Genomic DNA, 14,326 nt, shown 5'->3' on the forward strand with positions numbered 1-14,326 from the left:
AGGGCATTTTAATGGTTTAACAGGCCGGCCCTGTGAGGACATAGGGGGAGGGGAGGGAGGTTTGTGCCTAGGACTGATCAGCCTCTCCAGCTATACTCAACAGCTTCACATACCTGATTTTACTACTTTTGCCACAGCTAATCAGAGTCTGAGCTCCCCGCAGCCTGAGTGTTATGGACTGAAATGGTGCTGAAACACTTCATAACTCAGCTCAGGCTTCAGGGGTAATAGCATTAAGGGTGTGGCAAGAAACAGGAAGATGAAAAAATATTCTCGGTTTCTATGAGCTCTGCCTCATTATCATAATATTCTGTTACATTTCTCGTCCCTGGAGGTTATTTAAATATGATTGTAGAGCAGAAATATAGCCAGATGCTCTCTCACTGTCACCCATGAAGGAGGAGAGGCTTCACTGGAGCGGATGCATTATTAAAGCGCAGCTTTATTGTGTTTTCATCCTTTACATGGCCTATACTATTACGGCCCGTGTTTCTGGGTGACCTCGTTAGGCTCTGCTGCTGCGGGACATACTGAATAACAAGGTAGATGGGGTGTTAAATTGAAAGGGGGGCTACATTTAGAGGTAAGACATAAAAAGGGGGTGGTCCAGGCTAAGAAGAGCTGCTATAGGAACAAGGTCAGTGCAGGCCCTGCTTCAGCATAGAGAGCAGGGTGTCGCCAGCAGCTGCCGTGGCCTCTTGACCTGCTGGGGGAACGCTCCCAGCTTGTTTTTTTTTTTTTACACATTAACTGATCCACTGTTGCAGGGCAAAATAATCCTCAGTGTAAGCTCCTTATCTACAGCAATTTTGAGAAAAGGGAAGCACCAGAGCAGATTATTTGCAATTTGTCCCGAGACCAGCCCACATAACACACTCACTCAATCATTATATAAAACTAATTGTACTGGTCTGTGTTGTGGGAAGTTCGACATTATAATGCACATATCAGACAATTAGTATGTGATAGTTCTCTTGATTAGTTGTTTGGCCAATGAAACAATAGTAAATAGTATAAAAATAATACAAAATATAAATAACCCCCAGTGCTGGTTTTGTACCAAACAGGGTAAAGGTATTTAGTTTACTGTAAAACCTGTCAAGATAAAGTCATATTTAGCTGTAAATACAAGGTTTTATTTGGCCATTTTGCTTTAAAAATGATCACAAACAAGGAATCATTTATGAAAAATATTTGCAAATTAATTTTTCATCGTTGAATTTATGAGAAATGTCACAAACGGTTCACTCAAACAAATGTTGTTACAGCAGTGAGGCACATGTATTTAATAGATAAATGTTAAGAAAAAGAAAGGCAATAATTCTAAAAGTAAATAGGGCAGCAAGTGTGCGTCTTTGCGTGTGTGTGTGTGTGTGTGTGTTTGTGTTGCCTGAGTAAATTCTACGATCCACGTGTCTAAGACATGGCCTTACTTAGCTCCCCTAACATACAAATATGTCTCCAACTCCAACTCCCATCATGCTTCTGAGAGGAAAGGAGGTTGTGACGTTGCAAGCCAGCCAAATGACTCCTGGATATTGTAGTTTACTGCTAACCAAAACGTTCTACTACACAAATATTCAAAGAAGTCATCGATATTTTTCAACAATCATAGACATAACCAGCTTTATGTTCTTAAAGTAATCAACATTCAAAATCCTGTAATAAGGTCAGTGTTTTGATGATACACGAAAAAACTAACTGAGTGACTTCATTTCCCAGAATGCCCTGGGATGTCGCGCATGCGTGCTGTTTAGTGGCGTCTGTGTGTAGTCACGTGGAGACGGTAGTCCACCTCGGTTCTGTCCAAACAGAACGTGAGCGTTTAGCAGTCTGTCTGTCTGAGCGCCGCTCGGTGCTAAAGTGATTCATGTTGTTTTTTTAGCCACACGTCCCTTTAAACTAGACTATTTCATCGAATAATGAGTGATAACGATGATATCGAAGTCGATAGTGACGTGAGTATGATTACTTTCAGCTTTTAAAGGATGTCATTTTGACGATTTAGCTGAACTAGCGGCTCAAGCTAGTGTTAGCATGCTAGCGCCTCTGTCTTGGTTAACTATGTTTAATTTGTCGGGATTCTTACTAAATGATACGCAGCACTAGTCTTTCTTGCTTCAGAGCTTTATATACCTGCTATTATTTTACTTTCTATTGACTTAAGCACTGCAGTACGATTCGCTCAACAATTATGGCTACAATTGTACTTTTTGTTCTGTTTCCTTGCAGGAAGACTCACCGAGATATCACTGTGTGGTGCGTAATGCTGGGGGGGATTTTGTCCAAATGTCGAGTAATGTTCCCCTGCTGTTGCAAAGTTGAATTATCCATCACATTCTGCCTATTTTTGTCTGGTATTTAATCGATTGGTAAGGTTATAGGGTTGAGGTTGAAATAGCTTGAATGATCTGCTGCTTTCTGCCAACTACATTAAGTTTAAATGTAAATACATGCACCGAAATGTGCTGTAATTCTCTGCCGTATTGAACCATAGTGCATTTATATTATTGTTCCTTGGGATCAGTAGTGCATTGCAGGGTATCCCCCACCCTGTGTGTGTGTGTGTGCGCGGCCATAGGGAGACGGTGACACGACATCTATATATAGACCAAAGCTTTATCCTGCTACAAAGGCTTAATTGTTTGTATGTTAGGTTTTTTCCACAAAGCTTTCTTTTGCTCGGTTGAAGTCGGTTAGTCGTTCATAGTTGTTTTTCCCCGGCGGTTTTACCTCACACCACGGGGGTTCCGCTCGTGATCAGGTTTTTTTTTCGCAAATCACACATCTAGGTCATCTCAGCAAAAAGAGAGGCGGCTTTTTTTCATGCATCCATGATGATGAGGGAGAAGGTGTAGAGAGGGGCTTGTTGCATGTGTGTGTGTGTGTGTGTGGTTGGAGGAACCGCGCCTGTGGATCTCGGACAAGCCTTCGTGTCAGGAAGGGGAGCTGCGGGATGTTTTCCTGTGTTGCAGCCAGTGATTAGAGCCATCTTCTCTCTACAGGCCACTAAAGGGCTGGCAGCCTAAATGAATGACGTATAGCTGCATCGCATACAGCGAGAAAAACACCCTCTGCACGACTCGGTTTGATGCACAGGCTGCAAAACACGGCGCGTTACCAGAAAACCAGCCTAAAGGAAATGTGCATTTCTAGACTATGCATTAGTGATTGGAAGATAGAATTACCCTTTTATTTGCTGTTGGCCTCAACAAGACCTCAGTACATTATCGTGGTTACTTTTACCTCCATTGCAGAGCCAGCACAAACCTGATTTCTGCTCACTTAGTGTTATTTAATTTGATTATGGAAGCTATAATCATAAAATATATATGGCTGTATGTGTCCCTCATAGTCAGCCATTTGCTTCCTTCTACACATGTCTTGGCCTAAATGCATTAGAATGAAGCCTAAACATCTGCATGTATATTAAAAGGCCGGAATAAATAGAGGAAATACGTAATTGTCAATGACAGCCCGCCTAAACCTTCACGTATGACTGTTAAGACACTGTCAAATACACGAGTTATAAATGAAAGGGCAGCTCTTGCGATTTTAAAATAGCAATTTTGATTCAAAGCTGCGTTTCATTAGCCTGGCGTACAACCATAGTAATAAAATCCTTAAGGACTAATGATTGCGACAGTTTGACAAATATTTAGCCTTTGAATATGGTTGCGTCTTCTGAATGTTAGGTTTGCTCAGATATTTGGGCGAACAACACAGGTTAACGTGATAAAACAGATGAAATGGAAAATGACTTTAATGTTCAATTGATTATCATTTCAGTCAGGTTATTTTCATGTGGATTTGTCTGATAATCTTTGCTGCTTTATCTGTGTCTACCATTATTATATGTGAGAAAGTTCCCCATGTTCTGGACCACACTGACGGTAGAATAGGCATTCATTCAGAGAGCGAGAGGCAGCCATCAGTAGCAGGAAAGCGGCAGCTATTGCTCTTCTACGAAACACCTGCAGCTTTTATGTTATGTGTCATGGTCAGGTATGAATAGAACGGAGAGCCACTCAGCTGGCGCGTCCGCTCCGGCAGCCTGCAAAAGGTATCGGTTATATGACGAACTGATAATGGCTGCACGCAGGTAATTGGACACCTGTTTTTCCTGGTGCCTGATGTGCTTAACGACTCAGACAGCTCATAATATCGTCCTGTAGCCGACAGGGCACCAGAACACGTCTGAGTACAGTTTGTTGAATTTATTAAGCTAGTTTGATATCAGTGGACATTCACAGGCTATTATTGGCCCTTGTGATTTATGTGGGCTGTAGCTCAGTTTGATCACTGGCACCAAATTAGATGTTCAAATTGTTCTCAGGAAATGTACAGCAGCACTCATAAGTCATGTGAGGCTGAATTTCTAGAGAATTTCAGAAAGCTAGGTTTGGAGAAACAACAAAATACCGTATCAGTCATTAATTCTTTTGTCTATTCCTCAAATGCATACAACGTGTTTTATACCATAGCACACCACCTTTAAATCAATAGGGAGGATTTCTTTATGGCACTACATGATTTCTACATTGCATTTTTCATCAATCAGACAAAAACACCTTCATATATCAAGTATTTACTAGCTGGATTAGCCAAAAACATGAACCCATCTGGTCAATGATTCATCCGAAAGATAATTAACTTTTTCAAAACATCTTTTGTTATTTGAACATGAAATTAGATGTGTTTTTATGCCTATTTAATCCTGAGGAATCTCGTCTTGTGATCCGTGTAGTCACAGGTGACGGCCTTAGCATCAGCCACACCTATTGAATGTGTAACTTTCTGTGTGAAACAGAGCCTCTGCCCTCTTGCCTTTTTTATAAAGGTGTATAGATGACCTCTGCTGCGATAAAAGTGGAATTCTCTTAAAATGTGAAATCACGTCGTCTCAGAAGGATCATTTTATTGAATCCTTTTTATAGAGCGTTCACATTAAATCAGCCCGGGCACTTAATGACCATAATTGCCTTGTAATTGTATATGGAGCAGCTCCAGAGAGCAGAGCTTAAACACTTTTCTGGACCTTAATTACCTTCCAAAGAGTAATGATATTATGTACCTTCCCCGACAAAAGACATGCCAAGACTTCAAGTCATATTGTCACAAAAGTTTCCGTGTAGTTTTGGCAATGAAGATGTCCCAATGCATCATACATACAGGAAATGAAAGGACAAAATAATTCTAGAAGAAACAAATGTAGTTATACAATAGTGCCAGAGAATGTAACAAGGAGCCACGGTGCCAGTAAACGCCTAAATAAATAAAGTTGGCAGATGTAACATAAGAGACTAGCTGAAAAAAAATAAAGGGTATAAACTGAGGCAGGTCTTTAAAAAAGGCCTAGTGTATTTAATGTCTCCAGCAGTGCTCAGGGTTTCAGCCACGTGTACGTTCTGTTCACCTTCAGCATTTATATCTCGATGGCTGCCAGACTTGTAATTGCACATGCCATCGATACCAGTCATGTGTTTGTTTGTGCCAGTGTTAACGGAGGGAGTGGAGTCTCTCCTCTCTGGGGCTTTAAGTGTGATAAGAGGAGGAGGCACGCGCTCCTCGAGGCTTGTTTCTCCTCGCTGGTTTGCGGCTCTTGTGCAACAGGCCCAGGGGCAGCTGTCAGCGTGCCAGCCGGAGTAATCTCGAGGCGGAGTGATATTCTGATCAACTGGTTTTTTACTACGCTTTCAGCTTCCTCATGGTTTACTGTTTCAGATGGTGATCTTGATACGGGGCTGCTCAATTAACCAACATTTAATCGAACCCGCATTCATGGACCTGTGCAATATTTGAGTCCCCGAAAGCAAAGTATTTGTTAAAGACTACATTTGTGATTTAAGTGAAATACTGTGGAGACTTCATAAGACACATTTATTTGGTAAAATATCTCCCAATAAATCCCACCATGATCATTTTATCTACGATTCAGAAAATAATGATGCGATAAAATGATCAGTCCTTCCTATATCGTCATCGCCATATCAGTGATTATATGATAACCGTGATACGTTATTTTCTCCAAATGTAAAAGCCCTATTTGGATATAAAGCGAAACATCATTCAGCTCTGTCAAAAAGATAGTAATAAAAACTTTAACCACAAGTAATTATAATAGCGTAGCCGCCGCTAAAAAGCTTTCACTCCTAGATAATGACTCTGCTGTGCATAGTTGGTGCGATGAGAGAAAAGGTTTGGTTATTTTAACTCGTACTGCACTTGTCCATTTTGGGATTTCTTTCAAATTCAGATTATTTGTTCATCTGTGAAGTACCAAATTGCAGAAATTCACGTTTGGATTTTAAATATCTTCCAAGACACTTAAATCTCACCCTGTGACGGACCTATTTCACTATTGATTCAATGTTTTTTATCTCCGTTTTAGCTCCATTTGCATGCTATTTAGTCTGCCTGTTAACGTTGTGGGACTTCCTGTTCTCAGCATCACATAAGCGTTAATAATGGCGTGTTTTTGTGGCCGACGTTGAGTCACACTTCACACATTGTCCCTCCCAGAAATCATCCGACACCCCAGAGCTTGTCTTAACCTGCACGGTGCCTCACTTGTGGCTACTTTGGTGGTGATCCTCGGACAAAATGAGTCAGATGATTTAGAGGACGGCTCACGTGGCTCCCACCTTCTCTCCCATGTCCCTGAGGCCATGTCCTGTTACCATCACGTGTTGGTTCATTGCTAATATTTGAACGGCCTGGCTTTGTTGGAGGTGTTTGACGCGACACGATCAGTTTTGATTGGGTGTCAGACTTAATGTCTCGGGGTGGATTAGGACAGCATGAGACGTGATTGGAGGCTGAGATGGTTTGGCCTAGAATCAAGAGTCTAGATGTCATGAGGCCGTTGTGATGTTTAATTCAGTCGCTGTGATCCTCCTCCGCCCGCCTCACAGCACATATGAAAGATTTAGCTTTCTTTACTTTGACTTGAAGACATTTTTTAAAAGATATTTACTTACTTCTTTCTAACTTCATTAAGAGAAATTGATAGCTTTTTAATTCCAATAATACTGTTCTATGTTGTTTGAGCCAGTTCCATGTGCAATATTGTCATATATTCCCCTCATTATTACAAATGTGTAGTCATATTGAAGGAAAAACTTCAGAGTACAGATTGTGATAGTAGTTTTGACGAGTAACGTGTGTTGAATGATGAGTGTTAGTTTTAAAATAATCGATCTAATCTTACTACAAAGTAGAATATTTCATATAAGATGTTCTTGTTCTCCAAATAAAAACCTCAGGGCGTTTCTAGTTTAAGAGGAACAGCTTTTCAGTTGATGTGACATTTTTTAGTTTGGGTTTGGTTGCTTTATCGGTAGACCGAAGCAAATCCTTTTTATTTGTAAGCATGAATATCGATCGGCACTGTCTGACAAAAGCAGTTTTTAATCTGAATCTTACTTTGGGCTTTTATGTTATTGGCATTTATGGTATTACTCAATAATGATTTGGTAGCTTGGTTTCTGATGTCATCTTGTAGCTTCTTGCACAAAAATCTGACACTAGCTAGGCATTGTTGTTCACATGTGATAAATATATCTGTTGGTCAGCTTTAAATCCTACTCCACTGTGTAGAGACAGCCATGACAGTGGTTTTGTTGTGAAGGCAGCAGATCTGTCTGTAGACCCCCCCCCCCCACACACACACACACACACACACACACACACTGCCGCTCTGCTGCCAGGCTAAAGGCCGTGTGACTCTTCTCATTGCAGGCAGACAAAAGGGCACACCACAATGCACTGGAGCGCAAACGTAGAGACCACATCAAAGACAGCTTTCACAGCCTTCGGGACTCTGTCCCCGCCCTGCAGGGAGAAAAGGTTGGTAAAGCTCAGCCTGCAAGTCCTCCAGGCACACGATGTTCAGGCTCTCATGTAAGACATTTTTGAACTTTTGACATGTGTGATTTCTGAAAGGTGAAGTAGAACTTGTGTGTGAATTAACCTGCTAATAATATCAATGCTTTTCTGTCATATCATTCTAATCATTTTCTTTCAAATGTGCAGGGATGTTTAGAATACCTTTATTACAGCAAGAGCCAGAGTAAGAGCATGCATACAAAGATAGAAGTAGGAATCCAGTACATCCAGTACCAGTTATGAGATAGCAGCCAGGTGATGGTGTATTTTGCACAATTAATTACAGAAAAAGTCAACTTTATTATCAATATCTGCATGTGTGGTACAAACAGGGAGACCAAAATGCTGTTTCTTTACTTCCCAAAGATAAAAATATATGTACATATACACATAAATACACAAAGTAAAAAAGGCACAATAAATATCTAATAAATAGCAGTCTGGTAGACTAAAACGGATTAATATATCAAAATGAATGAGTAAATGACAACAGCATTAATAAATAAACCTTGCTTTCTGAAGTGCGTCAGTGGAGGAAAGTCGTTACGGGGACTGGGAGGAGGGCAGATGGCGGCGGAGAGCAGCTTGGCAGCGACGCAGGATAAACACTTGGACCAGCTACAGGAAGTCATTATGAGGAATACATTTGTGTTGCTCTCTTCCTGTTTTGTCTCTACGACATCGAGAGCCGCTTCAGGGACTGTGGGCGCAGAGCGGGCGATTTTCCCCTAAACGAGCCACTAATGACTGACGCAGTGTGAAGGGCGGGCGGGTGGGGGGGGCGTTGTGAGATGATATTATTTGTAAGAAGTGTTCGGTTACAGCTGCATCAGTCCACCCCCCCCCCCCCCCCCTTCTCTGTCCCAGCACTGTACTGCTGTTACAGATGTGCTTTAGTCCCAGCATGCAGGGTTTCATTCTTGAGAGGGGGAAGAAATGAAGAGAAGATTTTAGGGCCGGGTGCAAAGGCTCAATATTTCACTCACTTCAAGTCAAAAAGTTGGATTGGATATCTGGTCAGACTGTTTGATGAGACAGCTCCAAAGACTCAGAAGCTTTGTTGTCATGCACAGCAGCTTCAGTTTAGATATGGCAATGAAAATCTGAAGTTCCTGTTTCAGATCCACATTTTTGTGAACCTAACATGTCTTTTATTTGGTGAGAGTGGTTGTTTCGGTCAGGAACTTGTTTGGTGATGCGGTAAACTGCGTTGCTGCTGGCACATCTTGTGATCAGTTAGGGCAGAGGACAGACTCCGCACGAACTCGCTAAGATACCAATGTTTGTTGACTAATGGGTTATTTACCTCTAGATGTAGTTCCTGTTTCTTCTGTTAAACATATTCACTTTTATATTATCCTTGTTTTGGTCATTTGTTCATCTAATCCAAAAATTCAACCTTGTATATTTAAATCCTAAAAATAATAACGATCTTTTTTATTTATAAGCACATTTTTAATTTAAATAAACTCAAAGTTCTACAGAGTAAAAAGGTAGCAACAAAATCAAAAATAAACTATCAGAATAATAACGTTAGGCAGAAATGTATGATTTTAAACCGGTCAATTTAGATTAGTAACCTTCTTTCAATACTAGAGCTAAAATTATTAACATTTAATGGTCAAATCAATTCACTGGCAGCTGTTTCTTTATTATGTAACGCTCTTTTTAATGAACTAGAGCCCGAAATTCACCTTTTTTCTGGTTGTGTCTTTGTTAGTATTCTTTACACCAAAGCAACCGTACGAGAAAATAACTGACACATGAATTAAAAGCTACTCAAAGTAAACAATTCTAATAAAAGTGGATGCCTTACTTCCTAAAGGACTACACATGTATTCATTGATATTACAGGTGATGGACTGTGTATGTTTCTTGCAGAAAAAACACCAAAGGACACCAATGTTTGGTACTTGGTTTGCGGAAACTTGCATTGTATCTACATTTCTATTGAAAATGTTTAAATGATACCCAGACATAGTAAGTCAGTTTCAGCCAAAAAGCTACCTGGAAAAGGGAAAGCTCTTTAGCAGCAATAATTCAAGATGTAGAACATTTCTTTTTGAGCTTATCTGCAGTCAGTCAGCTCATGTGCTGCAGCAGGACTCCTGTGAGCTCTAATTGGGACAAACACCCTGACAGTAGTGTGTGAGGGCAGCTCGTGTAGGTCACTCTGAGCTGTTAGAGGTCAAGAGTAGCCTCGCTGTGCAGACCCTCACACTGCTAACTTACCTTCCTCCCACAGGCTGCAGGATAGTGATAAAGCATGCGTATGAATGTCTGTGTGTGAATGAGTTGATGAAAAGTCCGTATTCCTGCGTCACTGCCTCCATCTCTGTATGTGTCACTAACAGCAGTCTGCCAAACAGGCGTCTCGGGCTCAGATCCTAGACAAAGCCACAGAGTACATCCAATACATGCGGCGAAAAAATCACACGCACCAGCAGGACATCGACGACCTGAAAAGGCAGAACGCTCTGCTGGAGCAGCAAGGTAACCAGGGTACTTAACAGACTCATCATCAGACCAATGGGAGAGTTCATTCTTTTATTCTGATCCTGACCCTGCTGCTCCTCCTGTGCTCCTGCAGTGCGTGCTCTGGAGAAGGTGAAGGGCTCAGCGCAGCTCCAGGCTAGCTACTCGTCGTCTGACAGCAGCCTGTACACCAACCCCAAAGGCAGCGCCGTGTCGGCGTTCGACGGAGGCTCGGACTCCAGCTCCGAGTCGGAGGCCGAGGAGCCGCCCAACAGGAAGAAGCTGCGTGTGGAGGCCAGCTAGAGGGAGGAGCCATCGACACACGGTGGAGGCGGCGGTGCACAGAGGAGAGGAGGTGCAGCCTTCAAAGCTCTCGAGGCTCACCCCCCCCCCCCCCCCTCTGGCCAACAACAAGCCTCCCTCACCGTCCTTCTCCCCCCCTTCCCCTCCATCTGTGGGTGGGCTCGCACTGGAGACTCGTGACCCCGCTGACCTCCTCACACCGCCGCAAGTCTCTCTCCTTCCACCCGATCTTCAGGAGGCAGGAAGTCCGCCGGGTGGAGGGCGACTGCTTCAGTTCATGCAGAGAGCATCAGGTTTTTCCCCCTCCCCCTCCCTCTCTACTCTTTGGTTCGTTGGTATCTCCCCCCTCCCCTCCCCTGCAACATCTACAATCCAAAACCCAAAAAGAGGCAGCTTGGCTACTTAAGGATTTGATGCTTTTTTGGTACCCTCAATAAGCCCCCCCTCCTCCCCGGGGTGTGTTTTTTTGGGTGGTTGAGGGGAGCACCTGGCGTACTCAGCACTGCTATATTATATATTTTTTAGTTTTTCTTTTTGTTATTCTTGAGGGAAAAATAAACAACCTGTTTAGAATTTACACACACACACACACACACACACACACACACACACACACACACACACACACACACACACACACACACACACACACACACGTGTTGTCACGATACCAACATTTTTTGATACTTTTCTTAAAAAAGGGGAAACCATCTTAAATGTCATTATTCTGCTTTATTTCAGACCTTGAAATAAAAGTCAGTCAAACAACCTACTATGAACTACATTATTCAGAATTGACATTAACTTTGGATAATAACGCGGGAGAAATAAATGGAGTACTTCTTTTCCCCTCTCCCTCTCTCCCTCTCCTGACAGCCAGTCGTATCCGTCTCATGCAGCTCAATGATCCAGTAATGAGAGACCCGACAGTGAAGAATAAACATATATATAGCTAGTTTAGCTAGTTCCAGATGTGGATAAGATAGTTAAGTGTGTTAAGTCTTTAACTTGAAGAACGTGCACCGGTCCCATCACAACGGGCGGAGCTGCAGCGGTGATCCTGTAGAGCTGCGTGTTCTCCCTCAGCAGAGATGTCCCCAAAATATTTCCAAATTTCGTTTCTTGCGTCTTTTTTGCGCATCGGCAATACCACTCGCACTTGCAGCCATGCTCTGGTTTTGTCACGTGATATGACCGCTACTGCGTGCAGGGAGTGGAAGCAGAGCGCTGAACACACACACAGGACACACGGCTCTAAAACAATGTCATTCTGAAAGCACCGATTGTAATGGAATGGGGGAATTGTTGCGTTTTTAACGGCAGGGTATACCGCGTATGTCGCAATACCTTTCTACTTTCGCTGCACCGTGCAACACACACACACACACACACACACACACACACACAGATAAATTGTCCCAGAGAAATTTACCTTTTTCAAATAAAAACTGAAACATTTGTAGCTTGCTTTTTTTCCACTAAAGAATGTGAAGACGCTCTGAAGCAGACGTAAGTGAAACCCACCTCAGGCCCGCCAGATCGCAGAGGACTTCTGCCTCACAAATTAAACACAAAATAAAAAAAAAATCCAACATGACTCCTTTGTTGAAATAGATGTTTTGAAGGAGAATATTCCTAAACTTGTATCGTATTTTGTCCTTTAGCTTGAAGTAGTGAATGACTTTAGGTGGCTGAATACGTTAGGCATCTCGTTTTATATATTAAAAAGCATTGATTGGATGTTTTCCAGTTCTAAAGTATGTTATGCATTTAGTAGTAATCTCACGAGTCATGGGGAAATGCCAATTTGTCACATGTAGTTTTCCTTAAGGGTTTGAAATAGATATTGAATGTCAAAAGGTAGCTCCAGTCTTTTGCAGTACAAGGAAGCCAATAAATTCCCTGTCAATGTGTTGTGCTTTACACGGTAAAAAAAAAAATCAATGTTGCTGAATCTCCCCCCCCCTACCCCCCCACCCCCACCAACAAGGAAAAAAAGGAAGCATTTTGCGTGTCTAGGAAACGTGTGTGTATTGTTTCCATTTGATTTCCAGTTCAGAGGGTATAATTAGTGTAATTATAGGTTTGTTTGTCCGATTCCATTCCATGGAAATTACAAGTATGTTGTACATACTGCCAACAATTGTCTTGCAAGTTGAGGCCTACCTTTACTATGAGACTATGAAATAAACTATTTTATCCTTTATAACGCTCCCTGTGGTTATTAAAGGTCCCTTTCAGGTTCGTATGTACTTTGTGCCTCTCCTGGGACATGTCTCCATGCTTTAATGTTCAGAAAGCTCTTTATTGTTCTCATACTGCCTGTGCTGCAGCTCCTCTTTTCACCCTCTGTCTGAAACCAGAGCCCAGTCTGCTCTCATTGGTTAGCTGACCGGCTCTGTTGTGATTGATCAACTGCTTGGAGATGTCCCGCCCCTTATCCTATCACTTACAATGTGTTGGAGCACCATCCAATAGGAGTGTGAGTGTTTCATAGGTATGTCATTATGCTACGGAAGTAAATTAAGGAGTCCGATGGGGGTGTTTCAGAGTGCGAGGGAGATAAACTCTCTCTGAAGGGAACCTGTAGTGTGTTATATACTTAATTTTATATATTCCTTTCCTATCTATGTTTATAACACTAAACAGGAAATGGAAAGCCCGAAAAAGCATAATAGCGCCTTTAACTGTCACCCCAAATGATTTAATTTACTATTTTAATTTCCTGCAGTTTAACAACATACTTTTAGTGTATTTAACAATTGGATTCTAACATTTTCCACTTCTAACTCCTGTTTCTGCTGCTGTAGAATAGCTTTCAGGACGGGTTGTGTTCAGTTGCAGTAGGCAAACACAGCTTCAGGTTTTTCTGGTGTCCAGTGGTGCTGGCAGGTGTCTGTAATGACCAACGGAATAATGTCCTCTTTATGCCTCAGGTGACTCCTCCCCTCATTCCTCCTTCTTCCTTCACTGTATTTTACTTCTATCAGGGATGGGTTGTGAAGCTTTCTGAAATACGAGTCAAAATGTCTAATTTAAAAGGGGCTCTTTCAAAGGAACTCTGGAAGTTACTTCTTATTTATCCTTTACTTAATCACAAGGATCCCGTTGAGATACAACTTCTCTTAATTAGGACACTCAAACCAAACTAGAGCCTAAACAACTTATTCAATTTATCGGGGAGTTGATTGACAAAGTGCCGCAGCTTTAAGTTTCAGCTTCTTAAAATGTAAGGACAAAATGTTTGTTAGTCGTTATGGATAAAAGGAAATACAAATGAAATATATTAACATTATTAGTCTGATTTTAAGGAATGGGCTTATTTAGAGTTTTCTGACATTTTATAGAGGGATTAAGGTGGGAGTAATCGCTGATCTAACCCATATCAATGCTTCAGAACTGAAACTGTCATTCATACCAGATGACGTTGTTCTTTGCAGGAAATGAAAGAACATAAACCCGATATTGGAGGAATGATGAACTGAATTTCTTTCACTTTGTTGTCCTGAAATGATTCACTCATTGAATTTCCACTTGTAATTTAGACTGACTTGTAGGTAATGATTTATCTGCCGTGTGTCTGAAGTTATAAAACATGTTCTAACACCAGTAATAAAACACATTTATACAGCACGATTAACTCCGCTGATACTGAAACCTC

The 14,326-nt window shown here is 41.7% G+C and overlaps 1 protein-coding gene across 8 annotated transcripts; it reads left to right on the top strand.

Annotated features, from left to right (window-relative positions):
• Window positions 1-1,757: 1,757 nt before the first annotated feature.
• On the top strand, window positions 1,758-12,870 carry max (myc associated factor X). 8 transcript variants are annotated; one of them, XM_063901564.1, is made up of 5 exons: window positions 1,758-1,958; window positions 2,233-2,259; window positions 7,741-7,902; window positions 10,242-10,380; window positions 10,478-12,870. In XM_063901564.1, exons 1-5 carry the CDS (start codon window positions 1,923-1,925, stop codon window positions 10,663-10,665), a joined length of 552 nt encoding a protein of 183 aa, XP_063757634.1. In that variant the 5' UTR covers window positions 1,758-1,922; the 3' UTR covers window positions 10,666-12,870. The 8 variants fall into 8 exon arrangements, with proteins under 8 accessions (XP_063757634.1, XP_063757635.1, XP_063757638.1 ...); XM_063901565.1 differs by having other exon boundaries at window positions 10,257-10,380; XM_063901568.1 differs by having other exon boundaries at window positions 7,741-7,848.
• Window positions 12,871-14,326: the final 1,456 nt, after the last annotated feature.

The sequence above is a fragment of the Eleginops maclovinus genome, chromosome 15 (genome assembly GCF_036324505.1).
Source record: "Eleginops maclovinus isolate JMC-PN-2008 ecotype Puerto Natales chromosome 15, JC_Emac_rtc_rv5, whole genome shotgun sequence".
NCBI lineage: Eukaryota > Metazoa > Chordata > Actinopteri > Perciformes > Eleginopidae > Eleginops > Eleginops maclovinus.